We start from the raw sequence: 23,096 nt of genomic DNA on the forward strand, positions 1-23,096 counted from the left end.
AGAATATAACTAGCACAGTGATTATATACTGCAGCTGTTAATACCATACATGGAGCAAAGAGTCCTGATGAGTCTCCTCATTATGAGGGAGGCTTGAGTCTATATTACTATTCTAAGAGAATTAATGTTATAGTGGGGTTATTAATAGGGGGGCTTCACTCTGGAGACAGGATTAGTTTACCTTGCAGTGAAATTGAAATACATTCTATATAATGTGTGTGTAATGGTTGAGTTTATCAAACTGATTTAAGGGGTTTAGACACATCTATTAACTTTAATGGGCAATGTGTCTAAAACCCCTAGACTGCTGTCACAATCACAGTCTATGTACATAATATACTTGTACATAATATACACAACTAAGCATTTTTGACATCCTGAATCTTTAATTCATAACGCTCTAGTTAACCTGTTAGGAAAAACATTTCAATGTTATTTTAGGATCATCCCAAGTAGACCTTAGCCAATGATAGAATATTATCTACTGCCACTCACTCAAAAGAGCTTACTGATTCAGTGTGGGACGTAATTTTGAGTACATTTAGTTAATGGGCCATTCTCAAACTGATGTAGCTCCCTTAACTTCCGAGGGTGCTATGCTGATTTACATCATCTGCAGAGCTAAAAATGGTGGGCTTGTTATAAGCAAAGTATATGCTGTAAAGCATCGGTAACATCATACTGTATGCGGCTTTAGACCCACTTTTCTAAGTAATAAACCTTTCAGCAACAACAAAATACAACACACATCATTGAACTCTAGTGAATGGTAGAGAGAGACCAACGTCATAGTTTCTGTATATCTGGTTTTGGAGCTTAGATACCAACGTGATAGGCACCTATGACACGTAAATAATTCCCTGTGAATTTTTCAATGTATGTTCTTTGAAGAGGTGGGGAAAGCTCTTTAGAAAGGCAAGTTTGTAGGCTGGGATTTACACTGTGTACTGACATGTACATTTGAGCTGGCTAGTTACATGAGTGGCAGTGCAGACCAGAAAAAATCCCTTTCATGAAAGGAAACCAGTTGAGTGGATTTGAGCTTATTCAGCATTGAATCCAAAGTCTAAAGCTGATGGATAGCACTCTGCCCTGTATCTGACTGACTATACATTTTACTGCTCAACTACTCTTTGTGTAGACAACAGTATATTAATTTCCTACCCTTGCAGTTACAGTAGCATTAATTTCTTTCTAACTCAAATATTAGAGACTGTGGCTTTAAGTAGATCTCTTGCATTCACTAAATCCTGCCCAAATCTCATACAAATAGAGAGATCCTCCTGCAAAATATTTCTACAGAATTCTCATTAGTTTATTTTTGCTGCTGTTTCCTCTGGTGATGCTACTAGCAAACTTACTTCAGTTCAGTACACTTAATGAGATTCTCTGGATTTCATAATGAAGTTAAAAATGTTTAAGTACTACTTAGAAAATGTTCAAGTGTTAGCATTAAGAATGTTTGTATTTTCCATGTTGTTACAATGAAAGATGCAGCTGGCCATCTTCAAAATGTTAAAACAAGTACTAATGTGTGAAAATACTTTTGTAGCCTACCAACTACATACAAACATTTTCGGACACATTTTTAGAGCACTCAGGGTCAGTATGCATTCTAAATTGGTTAGTCTCTAAGGTGCCACTAGTACTCCCATTCTAAAGTTGTTTGTTAGGACCTAATCCCTATAGGGATTTTGCCTGATTAAGGACTGCAGAATTGGAATCACTATTGCCCAGCATTTAAAAAAATTGGTATAACTGTCCTTTGACATCTTAATGTTATGCTGTACCTATTTGCGTAGTTGGGAAAGTTAGTATTCAATACCTTCTCCTGTTAATTTGTCTGGAAGAAAAAAAAATTATTTGGGCTAGTCTGTGTGAGGCAGACTTGAGTGTTTTCTGGCAAGGAATTACTATGTATGAATGTGCATACATCCTGCCATGAAATGCAGTTAGTCAATTATTCTATGGTATTCCACCATTCTTCCGTAAAATGCAGGAAGTTCCAGTGAGAAATTTACTGTGCACCCTCTTCAATCCCGCACTTCATAGCTTACCTGGAGCTAATTGCAGGAGTATGGTAAGAATTAGAGGGCAAAAAAATGACAATGCAGAAATTAAAGTTCAGAATTTAAACATACGTGGTTATCTTACTGGAAAGAGCACTGGGAGATGAACAGGGATGTCCTTACTCCTGTGCATAAATGCTCCGGTAAATTGGGGACTAATTTGGGGCCAGAGGTTTTTGAGACTGTACAGCAAAAAATATACAACTTTGTTGTGGACTAAATGCCGATGAGTCACCTCCCTTTATATTGATGAGCAAAGAGGACGCACCATGGGGCACAAGCAGAGACTGATGGTCCTTAGCTGGATGAGAATGAACACACGCTGGCCTTTTTCAGGGGAACAGTAACCATGGTGTCAGCTGCTTCATCTTTGCCATGCAATCTCTTAGCCCAACACACAGGCATTTAAGCAGCATAAGCACAGACAAAACATATTCCAAAGCGATCAGTCGTGGATAAGAATTAAAAATTGGAGTAATTATTAAATTAGAATGTTTTTACAGTGCCTAGCGCAATGGCGCCCGGGGCTATGATTAAGCACTACTGCAATACAAATCTTGTTTCTGAGAGGTTTGTAAGTAGCCTTGGACATTAGTCCCTATGTGTATTCCACTGTGGGTACCCACGGAGCTGGAGAATTTTTGAAAGCAGTGTCCACTGGTCCACAAATGAGTTCTTCCTAACCTCATGCCTCAAAAAAGTAGATAAAGGCCAGGACGGACCAACTGCCTCACCTCCTGAGTACTGCTTGTCAGTCACCCACAGTGGAATACACATAGGGACCAGCACTCAAAGAGGAGAAGATTAACTGGAGGTTCTTTGAGATGTGTGGTCCCTCTCTGCATTCCACTCCCTGCTCTCCATCCTATCTGCTTTGGCTCATCTTCTGCTTCGTGGTAGAGAAAGGAGTGGAGAGTGGTCAGTCTTCCCCACCCTTGCTCTCCTTGTGCCCCCAACCAAGGAGATAAAGGGCACCAGCAGACACAGCTTTCAGAATTCCCGACTCTGGGCACATGGAGCACATGACTACCCACAGGTAAGGACCACACATCTTGAAGAACCTCCAATTACTATAAGGTATGCAACTTCCTCTTTTTTAAATCCTACAAGAGGTTTTATCATTAAGATTAACATAACTGTTGCTTACTCTGGTCAGAACTCTGATTTGAGTTATATTTGCCTTTTTTACATTTATGTGCATTATTATAGATTAAAGTATAGTAGTATGTGAATTGATTTGTGTCTTGAGTGGTTGCACTGTGCCATGATTAGCTGACCAAGTTGTTTTGCAGTTACAGATTCCAGTCCTTTGCTACTAGTTTGGTACCCATATGCAATATCCAGTGTCCACGTGCTGTATATTTCACATTCTGTTGTCTTATTCATATTTCATCTTACACTAGTAGTTTTCAAGTAATAAATACAAATTTAATTTCAACTGTGTGCATTTTGTAGAGCAAAACAAACAAGTGTCCCATACTACTTCTTTTGTCATTATGATACTATAATGAAGGCAAAAATAATAGGTCCTTAAGTGTTGTATTGAGAAAGTGTCTATATTCTGCCTTTACACGCTGCCATCTGAAGTTTAGTCCAAATATTTGGAGCTAAAATCAACAAAATGGAATGTTTACTTATAAAAGTGTGCAACTTTTATTTGCATACAAAACAATTGAAATAGGTTCACAATAAATTATCAGCATGTTCCCATATAACTTTGTGTATTTTGAATAGATACTGTGAAAAAAATTCCATTAACATAAGACTTCTTTGTGAAGGGATGTAACAGCCAGGTATAAGGAAACCTAGTGAATATGCAGTGTCTTCAGTGGTGAATTAAGTAAGGTTACTCTGTTAAGAAAACAATTTATCAAAATATTAATGGAACAAATCATATGGAGAAACATGGACAGCAAAATACTACTGAATTAACTTTTCTGAATTGTCTTAATTAAACCAGCTATTGTGATGCCTTTTTTTTTTTTAGATACAGTTTGAATAATGTGTCAAACAGTACACAAGAGTCTCAAAGGTCTATAAATGAGCTTTTAATCTTCTAGCACCAACCCACTAAAATACTAATAGTTTCTGGCATGCAACATTATTACCATTATTTGTTCTTTTGAGGTGGCTGTGTACAATTTTTTTCCCTTTAACATATGAGCCTGTAACCATTTTCCATGATGATAATTTAGGCAACTGGACACAAGCCTAAATATATATGCACATAAATTTTCCCTTTTAACAGTTCCTTAAGTGTTTTTTTTAATTGCCCTCTTACGTATTAGAGTGTTCACACTTCTTTTTGATATTTGCCTTCTGAAACGACTAATTCCAGGAGATCTCACTTCAATGGCTTCCATCTCTTCCTGAACAGGAGTAAACTCTGGTTGAGCAAGATGAGGTTCTGGATAGGAGGACTGGGGATATTGGGCTGGTTGGGGGTAGGACCCAGGAACTATATACTGCTGTTGCTCACCATCATAAAGTTCCTCTGGGTCATAGATTTGGTAGGAGTTATGTGGCAATTGCACTACGGGGATGTCTTGATCAGTTGCATCACCGTATCCACCTTGACCCACCACCAGCGAGAGTATTTATATGGTTAGCACAAAAGGAGGGGAGCAGAAAATTAAAGTAATAATTAGGAAATTTGAATATTTCATCTCTTTAAATACAATACATTTAATTCACAAAAAGAAACTGAAAACATTTAACACAATAAGCAGGAGAGATTGGAAACAAACCTACCACTCGACAGCCAAGTTAGTTGGAAATCATCACCAAAAATTACACCATTGTGCTTATTATATATTAAAGCAATTTGTCTGCTTTATCAGATTCCAATTATGTCCTAGAATCTATCATTAATGGACAGAAAAGGTCAGGCAAATTTTAATTTTAACAGGACAAGGAAGCTAAGTGCATATACAGCAGTAACACCAAGTCTGTTAGTGGCGGTCAATATTGTTGATGTAAAGTATAGGGCAGCTCAGTATCATTTCTGACCTTCAGCCAAATGAAAGGAAAAATGCAACCAGAATGAACCTTTCACCTTCTGGAGTGGAAGCCATTGTAAGGGATTGGGCCTTAAAATAGGAAACGAACAATAGAGGGTGGGGGTAGAGAGGAGAAAAGGATGGGAAGAGACGAACAACAAAAACATACAGATTAGTAAAACATACAAACTAAGCTGTCTCATGTATTACATTTGTAGTGACTAATAGCTTACTAAAACAGAAAATTAAAATTAAAGTCCAGTATCATGACTGTGTCATAATTCCTGTTAATTTCCTTCCATTGCCTCTATATATTATAATGGAAAATATTACAATACAGGATCCCTAAATTTTACAGAAGGGATTTTAGAAAAGATCCTGTTTTCTGGATTGTTTCATTGGTTATTGATGAGCACGTGCGTCCTTCTTTCAGGTTACAATAGTTTTTGTTTAGTAGAGTTCATGCTTTCATGCTATATAGAAGCACATGAATGAGGAAATTGGGTAATATGTTTCAAAGACTACAAGACTCCACTGTCACAAACATTAGAAAATGGAGACTCAACAAATAAAACATTCAGTTGACAGGTAGTGGACGCATACAATCGGACAGTGCCACAAACACACACATGACAATACTGATACGCTTCATTCATGGTATAGGCCTTCTTGATTTGATGTGAATTTTCTTGTTTCTTACTCTGTTACACTCTTCTCTTAGTGTAAATCCATAAATTAGAACAGAAATAGACCCATAGCTTTTCAAGGGGTATCACATTTTAATGCAAGGTTTTATCAAAGGCCTCCATCTTACTTTGGCTGTTGGTAAAGGCACTACACTTCCTTCTCATCCCACCCCTTCTACAAAGCTGACTCCTAAAGGCTGGATAAAGACTATTTACACTGAAGAAATGTACTCACCTCCCACATCATACCCAGCACAAGAAGAAGGATCACAGTAACCAGGTGGGCCAGAAGGACCCTGTGGACCAGGAACACCTGTATGACCAGCTGGGCCTCGTTGGCCTGGAGATCCTGGTGGCCCTGGGCTGCCAGTTCGACTTTCACCAGAAGGTCCTGCATAAAGTACATGCATGAAACAAATAACTATCATCCTCAGTAAAAGCACTGCCTTTAGAACATCCTGGCAGCACTGGAAGCACCTGCTAGGATACCATGGCTCCGAGAGTGCTGTAAATACCCAGGAAGACAGCTTAACTAAAGAGGAAGGGATTCCTGGGAACTCCTTAAAACTCCCCCAGCAAACTGGGAAGAGTTTTGGGTGATTACCCTACTGCTGCTAAGCCTCACATCCTCTCTGGATACTGCTAAGTCATCCCTACCACAGAGAGTTTTTTTATCCTGAAAGTTTATTATAATACTTCTGATAAGCAAATCTTTTGCAGTCAAGGCTCAGCAGATTGCACCAAGTGTCAGGTAACTATTCGGGGAGGTTAGTCACACCTGGAATACTCTGCCTTTCTAGCAATATATTCAGTGGGGGAAATCCTGGCTCTACTGAAGTCAAATCTGTTTTTTCCATTGATGTCTATTGGGCCATTGATGTCTATTTCACCCTGTATATTTTATCGTGAACTAAGTATAAACCTTTCCAGCAGTCATAAATGTTTCAATAAGAAACCAAATATAGCCACTCCTGGTCATCAATCCCTTATTCCACAAAAGCACATGTCCTTTGGACAAGTGGTTTATTGTAGGCAAAGGGAGAATATGTGTGTGACTGACACAGTGTCATCCTGGCTCTACTGAAGTCAAATCTGTTTTTTCCATTGATGTCTATTGGGCCATTGATGTCTATTTCACCCTGTATATTTTATCGTGAACTAAGTATAAACCTTTCCAGCAGTCATAAATGTTTCAATAAGAAACCAAATATAGCCACTCCTGGTCATCAATCCCTTATTCCACAAAAGCACATGTCCTTTGGACAAGTGGTTTATTGTAGGCAAAGGGAGAATATGTGTGTGACTGACACAGTGTCATCATGTTATGCTGGGTTGTGATGTCATGACACAAGCATTGTGACACTGAGGTGCCCAACGTAGATTTGGGACACTAAGGGTCCTGCTGCCTAAGCCTGCAAGGTGCTAGACAGACCCCTGAGAATCTCAACTGGCCTGCAAATACTAGGATGGGTTACAGCTGTGTGTTAACCCTAAGAGCTCTGGAGAACGATAACTTTACCTGCAGGCCCTGGTGGGCCTCTGGGCCCTTGTGTTCCAACACCTGGGTTGCCTCTTTCTCCTTTCTCGCCTGGTAAACCTATTGAAATATTAAGAATCAGAACAACAGCTTTAACATGGGTCTTTATAAACTGGCTGCTTGCCTCAGTCATCTTTCCACAGACTGGTGTTTGGTATTGAAAGTGGGGGATCCTAGCTCTCCTTCCTGCTACAGACAGTCTACCAAAGGGGGGTCACAACTTTCCTAGGCCTGCTGCCAGTATGGCACCAGCAGGGTAGAAAGAGAGGAAGCATAGGCCACACTGCCCCGGAGGATCAGCAGAGAAGGTGCAGCAGGGGGCCAGCAAAGGTGGCTTTGCGCCTCGCTACTTCCAGTCTGCTCCAATGCAGCCTCTGGAATAAATTAAGAGCAAGCCCCAGCTAGCCACAGCTGTCTCTGTAGTGCGCTGCAGCCCAGAACAGCCAGGCCATTTTGTGCTTCACCAACTCCCTGCCCCTAAAGCAGGGCCTGTGCTGGTCCTATACCACCCTTGCACTGGCAGGAATCCTCAGAGGGCCACTGCAGCCCCTTTAAGAGCAATGGAAAGAAGGCACAGAATCTGGTCCCAAGAACAGGTAATAAGGCCCAGTCTGAGGTCGCCAGTTCCATGCAGCTCTGATGTCCCTCCTGCCACAGCAGGTGAGTTAGGTACCTCCACGCCCACCCTTTCCAACATGGCTGAACTGCCCTGAAAACATCAACTCAGTATCTGATCTATGTCACAGGAGACCACATAGCAAGTAGGCTAGAAAAAGCCCTACATTAATATCTCCTGAACTACACCTAGAGCATCCTTTCATACACTTGCTATAAAGTAGCTATCCCAACATAAGAAAATACCCTAAGAACCGCCATACTAGGTCCAAATAATGGTCCAACTAGCTCAGTATCCTGCGGTTTAAAAAAGTTATAGCTATGCACTGACAGAATGCCCTGACTGTTTGTATCAAGGTATTATTCCTAATGAAAAACTGGTTTCCTGCCAGACCAGCTGAAATGGTCTGTCTGTTGAAATATAAATTGAGTATTGGCTCATTCACAATCACCCTTCTGAGCTGAAGGCAGATGGAAGGTGGTGAGATGTAACAGGAGGAGACTAGCAGGGGGAAAAGAGCTTTCTCTGGGCTCGGGGGTGTGCTGCCTTCAAAGATATATTGGGCTATACCTGGGGGACAGGGACAGCACCCTGTTATCCTGCACTTGAGGATGTAATTGGGCAGTGTGATTACATTAATGAAAATGGGATTCCCAACCTGTCCTGGTTGGAAACACAGCAAGAAAGCTTTAGGGGAGAGATAGGGTGACCACCTTTACTGGAAGGAAATAGGGGAAAGCACATGAAAAATAAGGGACAGTGCTTTACTTTAAGGGACATTTTAAGGAAACACCATTTCCCTTCACATATCATGTATTTTGCTCTCAAGTGTATGTTTTTACTCCCCTCGAGTATACAATGCAATTACCATAAACTGCCATTTAATGTTTAAAATGGTCAAGGAGCATCCCTTAAAATTAGCTTGGGTGGTCACCCTACTGAGAAACTATGTCAGACAAGAATTTTAGACTGTTTAAAGAAAATGAATTGTAGACTCTAAGAAGCATGTTATACTTCTTGTTTTATATGTCATTATTTTTGTTTCTATTATCCTTACTTGCAAAAAGAAAGGGAGGACTTGTGGCACCTTAGAGACTAACAAATTTATTTGAGCATAAGCTTTCGTGAGCTTATGCTCAAATAAATTTGTTAGTCTCTAAGGTGCCACAAGTCCTCCTTTTCTTTTTGCAGATACAGACTAACACGGCTGCTACTCTGAAACCTAACCTTACTCGGTAGCTCTTAAATCTTAATCTTTGACAACATATGGTTGTTTCACTATAAATATATCTTTGTCGTGTTGTGTTTTAAAAGAGCTAATCCTGAGTTGTACCAATTAAGCTATGGTTATTCCCTTGGGAACAGGGAATCTGGTAAATTAGTGTGTCCAGTGACAGGGGCTGGATACTACAGGGGGATGCTTTCAGAGGGGGTCAGGGTTTGGGGCGCACCTCTTATTTATCTGCAAGGCAAAGGAGGGGCTGGCAGAGATCTGAGGATGTTGTTTTGGTGGCTAACAGACTGGTGGTGTCAGGGACCTCACAACTAGTTATTCACAAACGAGTCTCTCTCTCAGGCAGGTTAGTAACAGGGTGTCTTTCAGTCCTGAGCACCCCTAGATAGTGTCACACGCTTCTCATGGAGTTAGGCACCAAAATCCTTTCTATAAAATAAATAATAAATGAGGATCCAGCAGCCCCCCCCTTACAACTGTTAGCCCAGTGGTTGGAGCACTCACACACAAGTTCAAATCCCCCCTCTACCAGATGTGGGGCAGAGATTTGAACCCAAGTCTCATCTCAGAGATTGGAACCCAAGACACTGGGCTATAGGAGTACCCTGGGAAAGGTCTCTCTCAATCTCTCCTGTTGAAACTTTCCACTACCCATACCATCATTTTGTGCAAGGCCTTATGCTTGATAGGTGGGACACTGCCTAGTTTGAGGATCCCCCTGGGGCTTAGGCACTCGGGCATCAGGACCAAGGTAGCTGTGCATGTGCCCAGCAGTAGAAATTTGGGCACCTTAGGGATTTTACCAGCAGAAATATACACACCTAGGGAATGTAAGGCACCAGCTGAGCAGGGATTAGTTTGAAATTTTGGATTATGTGCCTAAATCCCTTTGCAGATTTAAGTCTTTATGTCTCACCCATGAATTTATGGAAGTCAAAATCTTTTAAAAACTCACTACCATTAAAAATGAAATGCTTCTTTTTAGCTGTGCGCAGCAATTAAATTCAGTGCCTGTGGCCGCCTCGCCACTTGATGGCTGTAATGCAGTGCCGTTTCTTCTACATCTGGGGGTAACATTAGACTAAGGCCTGTGTCAGAACGTGTTAAACGTGTTACCAAATGTTCCTTTTATCATTTGAGAAATACTACCAGAGTACACCCCAATCCCTGCAGCCCTGACCTGGAGATTGGAATTCACGCCTCTATAACAGCTAGACTTGATTACTGTAATTCTTCATTTCCTGAATTGCCTGCCAAAATGTATCTGCAAACTATCATAGCAACTCAACAGCCAGGATTCTGACCACTTAGCATGCAACTCCTACTCCAGAGTCCTCACACTGGCTTCCAGGATGATGTCATGTTCATCTTTGAAGTCTTGCTCTTATCATGACCAACAGCTGGGTTCTGTTTTGCTTATTTGATATTTTTCCCTCAGCTTACTAAGCTCCTTAGAACAGGCGTTAGCATTTATCCCATTGTTTAAAGTCACAAATGGCCAGGGTAAAATTTTCAAAAGTGCCTAAGTCCCATTCTTAGAGTAACTTAGGTCCTAGAATCCCCAATCCTACTGCAAGGCAATGGGACTTAAGCTCCTAAGTCACTCAGGCACTTTTGAAAATTTTACCCCAGTGTTCTTTCTTCTGCACTTCTTTGCAAAGCAATATTTTGCCTGCTGGTCTCAGGGCTCCTGAAGTTCTATCCCTTTCATACATCTGAGCTGAAGACTTCTCTTTGAAATCTAGCATTTGCTTACTATGTAACCTTCAATTTCTTTGTGAAATGCTATGAGACACCTTGTGTGAATGGTTTTATTGTATGGTATATGTGGGAAGTAGTCCCAGATTGATACAACCCACATGTTAATTCCTGTGGGAGCCTGCCTCAGAAGCATGCTAAACAATACTTACGTGATCAGGGGATGAATTCCTCCTGCTTTTAAAAATGAATTCCTTGTGCCAAATTTTAGCTCTGGATTCCAAATGCAAAATATTTTCTAGGTATTACTGAGACAGTTGATGTGCCATGGTAGCTGCAAAAAAAGGGGACTAAACCCTCCATTGCACTCTGTTAGCTTTGTTGTGGGTACTACAGCAAGGCAAATGCATTGAAAGTGCCACAGTAGTACATGAGAGAGACAAGGTGAGTGAGTCAATATCTTTTATTGGACCAACTTCCATTGGTAAGAGAGACAAGCTTTCAAGATTACACAGAGCTCTTCTTCAGGTCCGGGAAAGTGTCACAGCTAAATACAAGGTGGAACAGACTGTTTAGCAGAGGTAGTTAACATACTTTCTCAGAGATCATTCACGGTGAAGTGGCTCATTAACTCTGCAGTCATAATTTTCACATTCAACAACAAACACTTTGTCCAAACATGAGAACAGCCATAGGTACTTGGATGCTTCCCTAGTATGCCAACCTCATCATGGGCCACACTGAGGAAGAATTTCTGGACGAACACACCATGAAACCAATGATATATCAATGATATTTTTATTCTCTGGACTGATGACCTAAAATCCCTCAGATTTCCATCTCAACTTCAAGAACCACCACCCAGCTATCAAACTCTGTCTAGAACGCTCCTGCACCAGCATCAACTTCCTGGACACCACAATTGACTTCAACAATAGAACCCTCCAGACAACTATGCACAAGAAACCCACAGATCACCACGTTTACCTTTACAGATCCAGTAACAACCCCAAACACACCAAGAAATCTGTTATCTACAGCCAGGCACTCAGATACCACAGAATATGCTCCAAGGAAAAAATACAGGATACATACCTTAACTACTATAAAAACTCCATGGCCCACTTGTGCCACAACACCTGTTTTTCTGCATATAAAAGCCAGGGCCAATGTTAAGAGGTAGCAAGCAGGACAATTACCCGGGGTCCTCCCCACAGTGGACACCGCAAAGCTAAGTTGCTCAGGCTTCGGCTTTTGCCCTGGGTGGTGGGGCTTAGGGCCCCAGACTGCAGGCCTGCACAGCGGGACATTGACTTTCTGTGCTGGGCCATAGCGAATCTAATGCTGGCCTTGCTTAGCAGATCCCCTGAAACCTGCCCCCAGTCCCCTATAGGGCTCCGGACCCCTGGTTGGGAACCACTGCCTTAACACACTTAAAAGTACCTTTATCAAACAAGGACTCCCCACTAGAGAAGTAGATTGCATCATGGAATGGGCCACACAAATACCTCAAGAAAACCAGCTTCAATACAGAAAAAAAAAACCAACCCTCCAACCCAGGGGTGGGCAAACTATGGCCCGCGGGCTGGATCCGGCCCCTCAGGGCTTTGGATCCGGCCAGTGGGATTGCCCCCTGTGGAGCCACAGGTCCCGTGCTGCTCTCAGAAGCAGCCGGCACCAAGTCCCTGAGGCCCCGGGGCGTGGGGGCAGGCAGAGGGCTCCGTGCGTTGCCCTTGCCTCCAGGCACCGCACCTTGCAGCTCCCAGGGACGTGGTTTCAGCTGCTTCCCGGAGTGGCGCGGCATGGTGCCAGGGCAGGCAGGCAGGCAGGCAAGGAGCCTGCCCTGGCCCCAGTGCATGCCACTGCCACCCCAGAGCCGCTTTAGGTAAGCGGCGCCAGGCCAGAGCCCGAACCCCTCCTGGACCCCGCCCCCCAACTCCCTGCCCTAAGCCCCCTGCTGCACCTTGCACCCCTCCTGCACCCCAACCCCTGCCGCACCCTGCACCCCTCCTGCACCCCTGCCATGAGCCCCCTCCTGCATGCTGCACCCCTCCTGCACCCCAACCCCCTTCCCTGAGCCCCCTCATACACCCCGCACACCTCCTCTGCCCCAATCCCTTGCCCTGAGCCCATTCCTGCACACCACACCCCCCCCACACCTCACATTCCCTTCCACACCCCAACCCCCTGCCCCAGCCCTGCATACAATTTCCCCACCCAGATGCAGCCCTCAGCCCAAAAAGTTTGCCCACCCCTGCTCCAACCTCACCCACTAACGGCGAGCAGCGATTGATCCAGCGGGGATCGATTTATTGCGTCTAGTCTAGATGGGATAAATCGACCCCCGAGCGCTCTCCCGTCGATTTCTGTACTCCACCACCGCGAGAGGTGCAGGCAGAGTCGACGGGGGAGCAGCAGCAGTCGACGCACTGTAGTGAAGACACTACGGTGAGTAGGTCTAAGTACTCGACTTCAGCTACGTTATTCACATAGCTGAAGTTGCGTAACTTAGATTGAAACCCCCACCTAGTGTAGACCAGGGCTTAGTTATCACCTACCACCCCAAACTGGAACCCATACAGGGTGTCATCAAACAATTACAACCCATACTTGATGGGGACCACATCCTGAAAGAAATATTTCCTGAACCCCCACTTCTGGCCTTCAAACAACCTCCCAGCCTCTCAAAGCTCATCATTAGAAGCAAGCTCCCCACAGCAAGCTCCTCCCTGGGCTCACCAACTCCAAGTCTCGCCAGATCCTGCCATAATAACAGATGCAAAACCTACAGACATTCCTCCACGGCTATGATGATCAATACCCCCCCTCCCCAAGATCCCTGGGCCCTTTCAAGATCCATGAACCCTACACATGCCTATCACAACATGTGATGTATCACATCCAGTGCATTAAATGCCCCAATAACAATTATGTGAGTGAAACCAGACAATCACTACAGTCCCAAGTGAACAAACAGAAAAATGATAAAAGACAAAAACACCCTATCTCCTGTGGATCACCATATCTGACCTTTCAATCCTCATCCTCAAAGGAAACCTGTACAACACTTTCAAAAGACAAGCATGGAAGATTAAATTCATAACTTTGCTAGACATTATAACACTATATCTCAATAAAAGACACTGGATTTATGGCTTATTATAACAGTCTGTAACCCACTAACTCCCCTTTTTTTGTCCTATGATTGCAGAGGTGTTAACGGGCCACTTCAGCTTGGATGGTCTATTAGAAAACATGTTAATCACTTATGCTAAGGTCATGTCTACACTTGCCATGTAAAGCGCAAAAAGTCCTTTTCTGTGCAAAACCTGTGGAAGTGTCTACACTTGCCAATGACTTTTTGGGGTGAAACTCAGAATTTCACCACAAAAAGAACACCACCTCCACGAGATGCATTCAGTTCTTACCAGTGATACTTCTGCGGTGATGTGCAAGTGAAGACATGTTCTTCCTGTTTACACAGCTTTTAGCAACTCTGCTGCTCTGACACCAGGTAAACAGAGTCTGCCCCTCTCCCTGTAAAGCCCCAGGAACTCTGAAACTCCCCTTCCTGTTTTCTTGGCAAGTGCTCACTTATCATCTGGCCAGGTGACAATGGCTGCTCCATGGAGCAAAGGATCCCCTGCTTGAGGCAATGCTGAGCTACTGGAGCTGATCAGTGTTTGGGGAGAGGAAGCTGTGCAGGGACGCAGGATGCCCCACGATCACCCTCCCCCCCACAAGACCTATCCTCAAAATGGAGAGAGCTGCACTGTGGGATAGCTGCCCTCAGTGCCCTGCTCTCATCGGCGATGGAAGTCCTGCAAATGTGAACACGATCTGACGCCTGTGGAAGTAAGTGAGAACACAAACCAGCACTTTTCTTTTACCAGTTCCCTATCACTGGTGAAACTGACAGCGCAAAAACTCTGCAAGTGGAGACAGAGCCTAAACAATCTGTTCCACCTTGTATTTAGCGTGACACTCTGAGTACCTTTCCTGGATCTGAAGAAGAGCTCTGTGTAGCTCAAAAGCTTGTCTCTTTCACCAACAGAAGCCGGGGCAATGAAAGATATTACTTCACCCACCTTGCCTCACTGCAAACAATAGTAGTACGTGTTTGTTCTGGAAGCAAATGCTGGCACATGCAGCAGGCAAAGTCTGCACGAGTGCATTGCTTTGTTCATGAAAACTGTAAAAGACTTGCCTGCAGTAAACATCTGGAATCTATGTGGTTATTTAGTATAAGCCCCATTTTAAGCTTACACTAAGCCAGCAATAATATGGTGCTTCAGAAAGCAACTGCCACAAGAGGTTTCAAACCACAACTCTTCCCACACTGAATTATTATTCCTTCACATACACATATACACCAGGTGAAAATATATCAATAAGCAATGGCAAATTTGAAACATGACTATTCAAACTGAGAAACTATGTACACTGTGGGCTAAACTCTGAGGTCTTCACTTGGATTTTATTTAGTCTTTACTCAGGCAAACTCTCACTGAAGTCATCTGCATGGCAAACACCCAAAACAGCACAGCAGAGCATAGGAAAATTAATCTACTTCAGGTTGCTTGTGATCTAAATTCCTTCCTGAGTAAAAGCTAAGGCTAAGACAGCCTCCTCCAATTGTAAAACTCATAAGAGGGAGCCAAAGAGGGGGAAATGCCATCTTGTGAAGATTTCTCCAGAATTTTCTGTTGGGGGTGGAATTCCTAGATCCAAACATTCATAGAGTTTAACAGGGCAATTAGATCATCAGGTATGACAACTTGTGTAGCACAGGCCATTACATTTCACACAGTTGCCCCTATATTGAGCCCAATCACTTGTGTTTGACTACAGCATATTTTCCAGAAAAGCAACCCAACCTAATCTAAAAATATCAAGAGATTGCAAATCCACCACTTCCAGTGGTAGTTTGTTCCAATGATTAGTTACCCTCACTGTTAGAAATTTGTGACTAATTTCTAGTTTGATTTTTTCTGGCTTCAGCTTCCAGCCATTGGTTCTTGTTTCTCTGTTAGATTAAAGAGTCCTTTACTATCCAGTAGTTTCTCCCCATGACAGTACTTCTTCTTGCATGAGAGAGTCAATTAGTGATATTCCGGTGACTATGTCCAGATTAGTGAGACAGCTTTGGGAGATGCTTGATGTAGGTCTGAGATGCCACCTGCGAATGACCAAAGCGGGCACTGATTTAAAACGTGGCCTACAGTTTCTGACTGGTGTTCACAGTCACACTGTGCCTTGCCTATCATCTCCCGAAGGTGTGAGAGATGACAGCATCTGCCATGCAATGTTCTAAAATGGTTCAATGTGGACCATTGATTCCAGGGCAGGTTGAAGCCTGGAAGTTCTTTTGTGGGGTTGGCAGTCAAGTGTGTGTTTGGGACATTAGCATTATCCCAGATTTCTCTCCAACGTGGATGAGGATTGAATGGGGACACTTTAAGAGCTTTAACTCAATCCCCAAAAGGCGTGCAAGATTTCAGATGTGTTTTCATAAGGTTATGGAGGGCCTCATGAATTGGTAAATTCAGGTTGACCACAGTTTCGTTGTACTCATGAGCTGTACTTGTGTCTCTCCAGATTTTGGATAGGGGTATATGTGCAAGAGTGGGCAACCATTGAACAGGTGTTGATTTTAATGTTCTAGTTATGATTCTCATCATGGAATTAAGATGCACATCCAGAGATTTTGAATGTGAGCTGCCCACCCAGACCGGTGCACAATCTTCAGTGGCTGAGTATACCAGTGCTATAGTCACTGTTCGAAGTGTGGGTGCACCGGCACCCTATATTGTGCCTGCAAGTTTTCAGACAAGGCTAGACCTTGCCTTTATCTTTTCATGTATCTTTTCCAGATTGGGATTAAGAGTCAACCGTCTTTCTGAGGTTGCATCCAAGGGCTCATTTCAGACCCATTGACCACAAAAAGATGACATTACGTTGTTCTTGGCAGCTTTGTTGTCTAGGTGAAAAGTTACTACCAAGGTTTTGGAGGAGTTGGGGTGGAGCTTCCAGTACTGAAAATATTCTGTCATTATCCTGAGGTCAGTGGAGAGGGCATTGCCGATGGTGGAGAGTGCTTTGCCTTATACAGCAGGAGCAATGTCATCAGCATAAATGAACTTACACAAAATTGTGTTGGGTAAGTCCCTAATGTAGATGTTGAACAGTAAAGAAGCCAGCACGGATCCTTGAGGTAGACCATCCTTGAGGGCGTGTGCTTTGCTGAACTGCCCATTCAGAAGGACACCATATCTGCAGTTGCTCATCATTTGATCCCAATCCTTAAAACAGTCTAGTTTTAGCCATTGGGCACACTGAGACAGTATCAACTATTGGCATTCATCACATCTAGTAAAAGCCTATGAGGACTAACAGTGGTTGACAGCATGCTTAATGGAGCCTTGTTTTATTTCCAAATCCAAATTAACAAAAGCTCCCTCCCAAAGTGTATCTTCTGCTGCAGCAGCTGTTGCATCCACAGCAATAATGAATGGGGGGGCCTCATTCTTGGGCAATATTTTGTCATCATGAACTATTACTTCTAAGTTCTCCATCATTTCTGTACTAGCTGTCTTGTCTGTGCTGTTTCTTGCAGATTAATTTTTACAATCAATAGCATTATTTGTCCTTCATTTTGTTAATATAAATGGGCTTAACCCCTGTGCGATTTCTGCATACTCTAAGAAACTGTTTAAATGGTGCAAAGATTTACATTATGGAGGCAGCTCTCCTGCAGCCCACATTGGTTTTCTCTCACTCATCCAGTTTCAGTCAGTCCCCTGTTTGTTTCATCTTCCCATCTCCCTCCATTCTTGTCCCCTCCTCCCTCTTTCCCGATAGCTTGGAACAATGTCTATCGTTCATCTTGAGCACAGAAATCCATCGCTGACAAGCTTGCACTCTAAATCTCATCTCCTCTTACAGTAGGGTCATTCGAATTATGGCCTTGAGGGCTTAGAGACTTGTGGGGGAGGAAGGGTGGCAAGTTCAAAGGTCACTCAAAAGTGTTCTCCTCAGAACAATATAATATTAGTTTTCTGGCTACCAAACAGGACACGTGACCTATTAAGCTCCAGGATGTGAACAGCCATTGGACCAAATTTTTTAAAATGCCACTTATTGGTAATTGTAATGATAAGAACAATGATTCTTGGCTCTTCAGTAGTGCCTTCCCTGTGAGGATCTCAAAGCATTTCACAGTCACTGACTGATTTAGTCTCACAGTGCCATTTTGAGGCTACTGTTATTATTTATAAAGTACACCAAAGCATGCCAGATGTCTCACAGTTTGGAACAAAGTCAGGCCCCACAGAGTTTGCTATTTAATTAGACAAAACAGACTGAGGAGGGGGCAAAGGGACATCATATAAATATAGGTAAAAGGATGAAGGGGAAATTTGGCAAGTGGCTGGTTAACTGCAAAATTTCATTTAATTTTTTGTTGTTTTGCCCCACCTTTTTCATTATCCTCGCCTTTTCACCATCTGACCCTGATCCTGCCCTCCTGTCTCAAACAGTACACTCCTTCCCCATCTGATCAATGTGTGTCATTATGGTATTATAATTTAGGAACCTTTAGTCTAATTCATTTCAAATTTAGTAAGAAAATTCTACCTTTTCCCCAGAACTAACCTACCAGTTTTGAAGCTGATATTCTTTTGACTATACAGTAGTGCCTTCATTTGCAGGGTGGAGGGCAAAAACCAGATTTCAAAATGAAACACGTTTGGAGCTGTAAACTTCCACAACCCCAGAATTCTGCAAAAAGGCAAACCTCTTGCACCATGTACATCTTCATATGATCATCAATCCTTAGCAGCGGTTGTATCAATCCCAAATGTGATTCTACCCAATCACACTCTGTAAAAGGTTGCATTAACTTGGTGATTGGCAGTTTCCATAGCTTTCAGTGTTACCCAAACATTGCAGCTTAGGACCAGCTCTTAACTAGAGAGAAAACTATGTTCACATGTTAAAATTAAATCAGGTAAGTAAAGTAATGATATTATGGCAACATGGTGATATATATTACCATACATTTTAAGTATTCAGCCTACCTCTTTCTCCGGGTCTTCCTGGCTGGCCAGGATTGCCTGGAAATCCAGGTCTTCCTGGTGCTCCTTGTTCTCCCTGTGACCCAGGAGATCCTGGTCGACCTGGCTCGCCAGGAGGTCCTGGGATGGTTCGTTCTGAGACAGACTGACTTGGAATCTGGTTCAGAATTGAATTATATCTGGCCATGTGACCTGTGGGGGGAAAGATTCCACCAAATTCAGGACAAAGTGGATAATCTGGCTCAGGGGTGTTTGAAGGGAGTAGGTTGGTGAAAGGGGTGCTGGAAGGCTCTCGTCCTAAGAGGGAGAAGTTAAGAATGTGGTCTGTGATATATGCTAGTTGTGGTGATGATAAAGTGTGTACTTGTGGGTGGAGAAGTATAGGCTACTCTTAGGTAGCCTAGAATATACACTGATAGAGGGCAGGCACTCTTTGGTGGCCAAGTGTATATGCTGTTAGAGGGTAGGCACTGTTCGGTGGCATAGGGTATATATTATTAGAGAGTAGATACTGTTCAGTGGTATACAGTATACGCTGCTAGAGGATAGGTATTGTTTGGTTGTCTAGGAAATACTCTGTTAGAAAGTATGTAGTCTTCAGTGGCCTTAGAGGGTATGTACTGTTTGGTGGCCGTGGGTACAGGCTGTTAGAGGGTAGGCACTGTGCCCTAGGGAATACACTGTTAGAGGGGAGGTATTCTTCGGTGGCCTAGGGAATACACTGTTAGAGGGCAGGCATTGTTCAGTGGCCTAGGGAATACACTGTTAGAGGGGAGGTACTCTTCGGTGGCCTAGGGAATACACTGTTAGAGGTCAGGCATTGTTCGGTGGCCTAGGGAATACATTGTTAGAGGGGAGGTACTCTTCAGTGGCCTAGGGAATACACTGTTAGAGGTCAGGCATTGTTCGGTGGCCTAGGGAATACATTGTTAGAGGGGAGGTACTCTTCGGTGGCCTAGGGAATACACTGTTAGAGGGCAGGCATTGTTCGGTGGCCTAGGGAATACACTGTAGAGGGTAAAAAGAAAAGGAGTACTTGTGTTAGTCTCTAAGGTGCCACAAGTACTTCTTTTCTTTTTGCAAATACAGACTAACATGGCTGCTACTCTGAAACAGTAGAGGGTAGGTATTGTTTGGTGGCTTTTTGTTTTCGTACCAGCTACAGATCTATTCTATGGTTGTAGAAACAGCCACCTAAAATTCGAACATAAGAGATATTGATCTACTTACCTTGGATGAGCTGTTCACACACCTGATGAGCAACCGCACGCACCATTGCCTGGGACTGAATGTCACCCTGGATAACAACACCATCATAGCCACACATTTCTCTTATAGCACTTTTATCTTGAATGTGCTCAGAGAGCCTGTGGGAGGTATGTCTTTATGATCCCTATGTTACAGATGGGGAAAATGAGGCAGAGAACCTCTGGGACTTGCCCAGGATGTTGATAACAGAGTTGGAAATGAGAAACTCCTGTTTTCAGACAACAAACAAAAGGCTGGGGATGGTAACCACAAAAGAAGATCATGGGATATGCTCACTGATACACGCACATTGTTACTTTCTTTTTTAATTTTATTAAAATTTAGAGAGAGGGACGGAGATCAGTGAAGAAGAAAAGTTTGTCAGATTAGATCTAAACTCACCATAGCTATGAGTAGAGTGAATGTAAATTACTGCGGTGGGGGGTTTATGGGACAGAAGGTCAGATTGAAATGTATTTGTGGCTATTGAATATGGCTACAGAGTACTTACCCGCTCACCCCTTTCCCCCTTTGCACCAGGAGCACCCTGTTAAAAGATTAAACAAAGTTAATTCTTACCTTTCTCTAGTTCTAAGTACTGTATGTTTGAATCTCCAAATATTAGAGTATTACAGTGAAAAGAAGGAAGGTAAACAACTCAGTTTTAGAACCCTATTTAACCCTGGCGAACGGACAGCAACATTCTCTTAAATATGCTCTTTCCTTGTCAACACCTAGCAGGTATTTCTCTTTCCATGACTGAGTAGCAGGCGGTTACCTTTCCCAGCTTTTGTCTCTCCACTGTTCCTCATTTCTGACCCTTGAGTCTGGGAAAACTCATCCCGCCTAATGGCTGTGAGTACTGTCTCTTTCTCAGAGCTAGTGTAGCCAGGATGATATTCTGGAAACTCAGGGGGGCTTCTGTTCCCTTGCTGCCAAATTCACCTTTCTCTTCACACTGTATTCTGTTGCCTCGGTTGTCTCTAAAATGGCGCTTGGGCCAACAGCAGTGCGGACTGAAATCTGCAGCATAAATGTACCCGCTTTTGAACCTGGCCATTCTGTAGGTTTTGGTGGATGCAGCCCTGATTTTCTGTCATTTTTGACCTCTCCAGTAAGACTTCAGGCACGCTCAGAGTTTGGCCTCATATGACCTTCAGGCATATCTGCACTTACGAAAATTTAGACCAATTTCTGGAGCATGTGCCTATATTATTGTCAATGCTCCAGTTCCAGGTAAGTTTTATAGCTCACCAAATCTCTTAATTGGGCATTTCATTATTATACTGGTAGAGTATGATGAAGAGAGTGTTAGTGTATTATCTTCGCTTATATTTTATCATCAGTCACTATATTCCCATTTAGCCAAATATTTCAAATGCTTCTGTTAGTATAAATCGCCAAAGCCGACTGGATGTTTGAAAAAAATCTAAAATTATTTAGTATTCTACAAATCAAGCCAGACGTGCAGCTGGACAATGTCAGACTCAAATACTTTCTAGAACATGAGATTATAACATCCATTATGATATATAAAAATATTTTAAGCAGGCTACATAAGGAAACAAATGTTAAAATGTTAAATTCATAATTTATGAATTCAAAATATTTAGGTGAATAGCTACACCTAAAAGGCCAAATGAAAAACTCCAAAACTATCACTAGTGTGGAATTTATACCCTCATTTTATAGATTTTTTTTTTACTTAAAATGTTTTCTTTCATGTATAAAACAAGTCATTGACATTTAAATGGTAGAAAAATTGAGCATTAGATCCTGAACAGAATCAAGAGCCCAAGGGCTCTCACTGACATCAATGGCAAAATTTTCTGTAGTTGAAGCCTGTAATTACAGTTTAAAAGTGGGTCTGATTCTGATGTCATTTACACCCATGTAAATCAGGAGTACACTCACTGAAGTCAACAGTGTTACATTGGTGGAAAACCAGTATAAATAAGATCAGAATCAGGCTACTTTGAAAAAATGCCATCTTTGTGGAAAGTGTTAAGTCTAATAAAGCAGGAACATTTTATTTTCTTTAACGTAGTTTGAAATGGAAAGAAAATTAAACGGCTACATTCAGAATATGAATTCCCATCCTGTATGCTTTTAACCTTTAAGGACAATGTCTTTTCTTGATGCTTTCATGTATATATTTCTACACAACATTTTGAGTCAGACCAAAAGCAAAACAAAACTAAAGAAAACCTAAATTAAAACAACAATGGGATGTTTCGTTTAGTCATTAATTGCAATCAGCGTGAGTGCTTTATGAGCAAATGGACCACAATTCTGGGTCCTGTGTAGCTTTTGTAATGGATAACAGCAAAGGTTAGACACCGAATAGCACAGGACTGCTAATATATAAGGATTATGTTAGCTTACTTACAGGAGGTCCAACACCACCTTGTGGCCCAGTGTTTCCCATAACACCTGGAACACCAGGAGCACCAGGTATTCCCTAAATGGAAAAAGAAAGAGTAAAGAGTTAATTGTGACATCCACATCAATGAGTTCTTATTGACAAAAATACTTAAACACAATTTTTGTAATATATGGTCAGCATCCTAGCTACAGCAGTTCCACAATGATGCATTGGTCATTTGAAAAGTGAGAAGACTACACATTATGCATAGTACACTACATTAGATTATTGCTGCTAAATTTAGTCCTTTATCAAGTCCTATGGATCCACTTTCATGTCCATAATAATAGAAGCCAGAGATGAAATGTTTATTGTCATTGTTTTCTTTTTTTAAATTACCATTAAAATATAAATGAATTCTGAATTAATAATCCTTATTAAAAATCAGAGAAAAGGTCAATTTACAAATTTGAAGAAATTGTGAATTAAACTACCAGCAGATTGCCTCACACTTCAATTCCTCAAAAAATTGAAACATGGACTATATTTAAAACTATACACTATTTGGA

The 23,096-nt window shown here is 42.3% G+C and overlaps 1 protein-coding gene across 4 annotated transcripts in view; it reads right to left on the reverse strand.

The window, feature by feature from the left end:
- Positions 1-3,698: 3,698 nt before the first annotated feature.
- The window catches only part of COL14A1 (collagen type XIV alpha 1 chain), a 173,899-nt gene continuing 154,501 nt past the window's right edge, over positions 3,699-23,096 (reverse strand). For 3 of the 4 annotated variants that reach the window (XM_084621152.1, XM_084621150.1, XM_084621149.1), the window contains 7 exons: positions 22,552-22,623; positions 20,674-20,709; positions 20,145-20,211; positions 18,918-19,106; positions 7,274-7,351; positions 5,990-6,145; positions 3,699-4,641 (listed from right to left, as the gene is read on the reverse strand). In XM_084621152.1, the coding sequence (XP_084477278.1) occupies positions 4,322-4,641; positions 5,990-6,145; positions 7,274-7,351; positions 18,918-19,106; positions 20,145-20,211; positions 20,674-20,709; positions 22,552-22,623 (918 nt within the window). In that variant the 3' untranslated portion in view covers positions 3,699-4,321. Of the gene's footprint in view, positions 4,642-4,673; positions 5,159-5,989; positions 6,146-7,273; positions 7,352-18,917; positions 19,107-20,144; positions 20,212-20,673; positions 20,710-22,551; positions 22,624-23,096 lie in introns of those variants that run through there. The other variant, XM_084621151.1, reaches the window with a different exon arrangement.

Source organism: Lepidochelys olivacea, assembly GCF_965140295.1.
Source record: "Lepidochelys olivacea isolate rLepOli2 genome assembly, chromosome: 2".
Lineage (NCBI taxonomy): Eukaryota > Metazoa > Chordata > Testudines > Cheloniidae > Lepidochelys > Lepidochelys olivacea.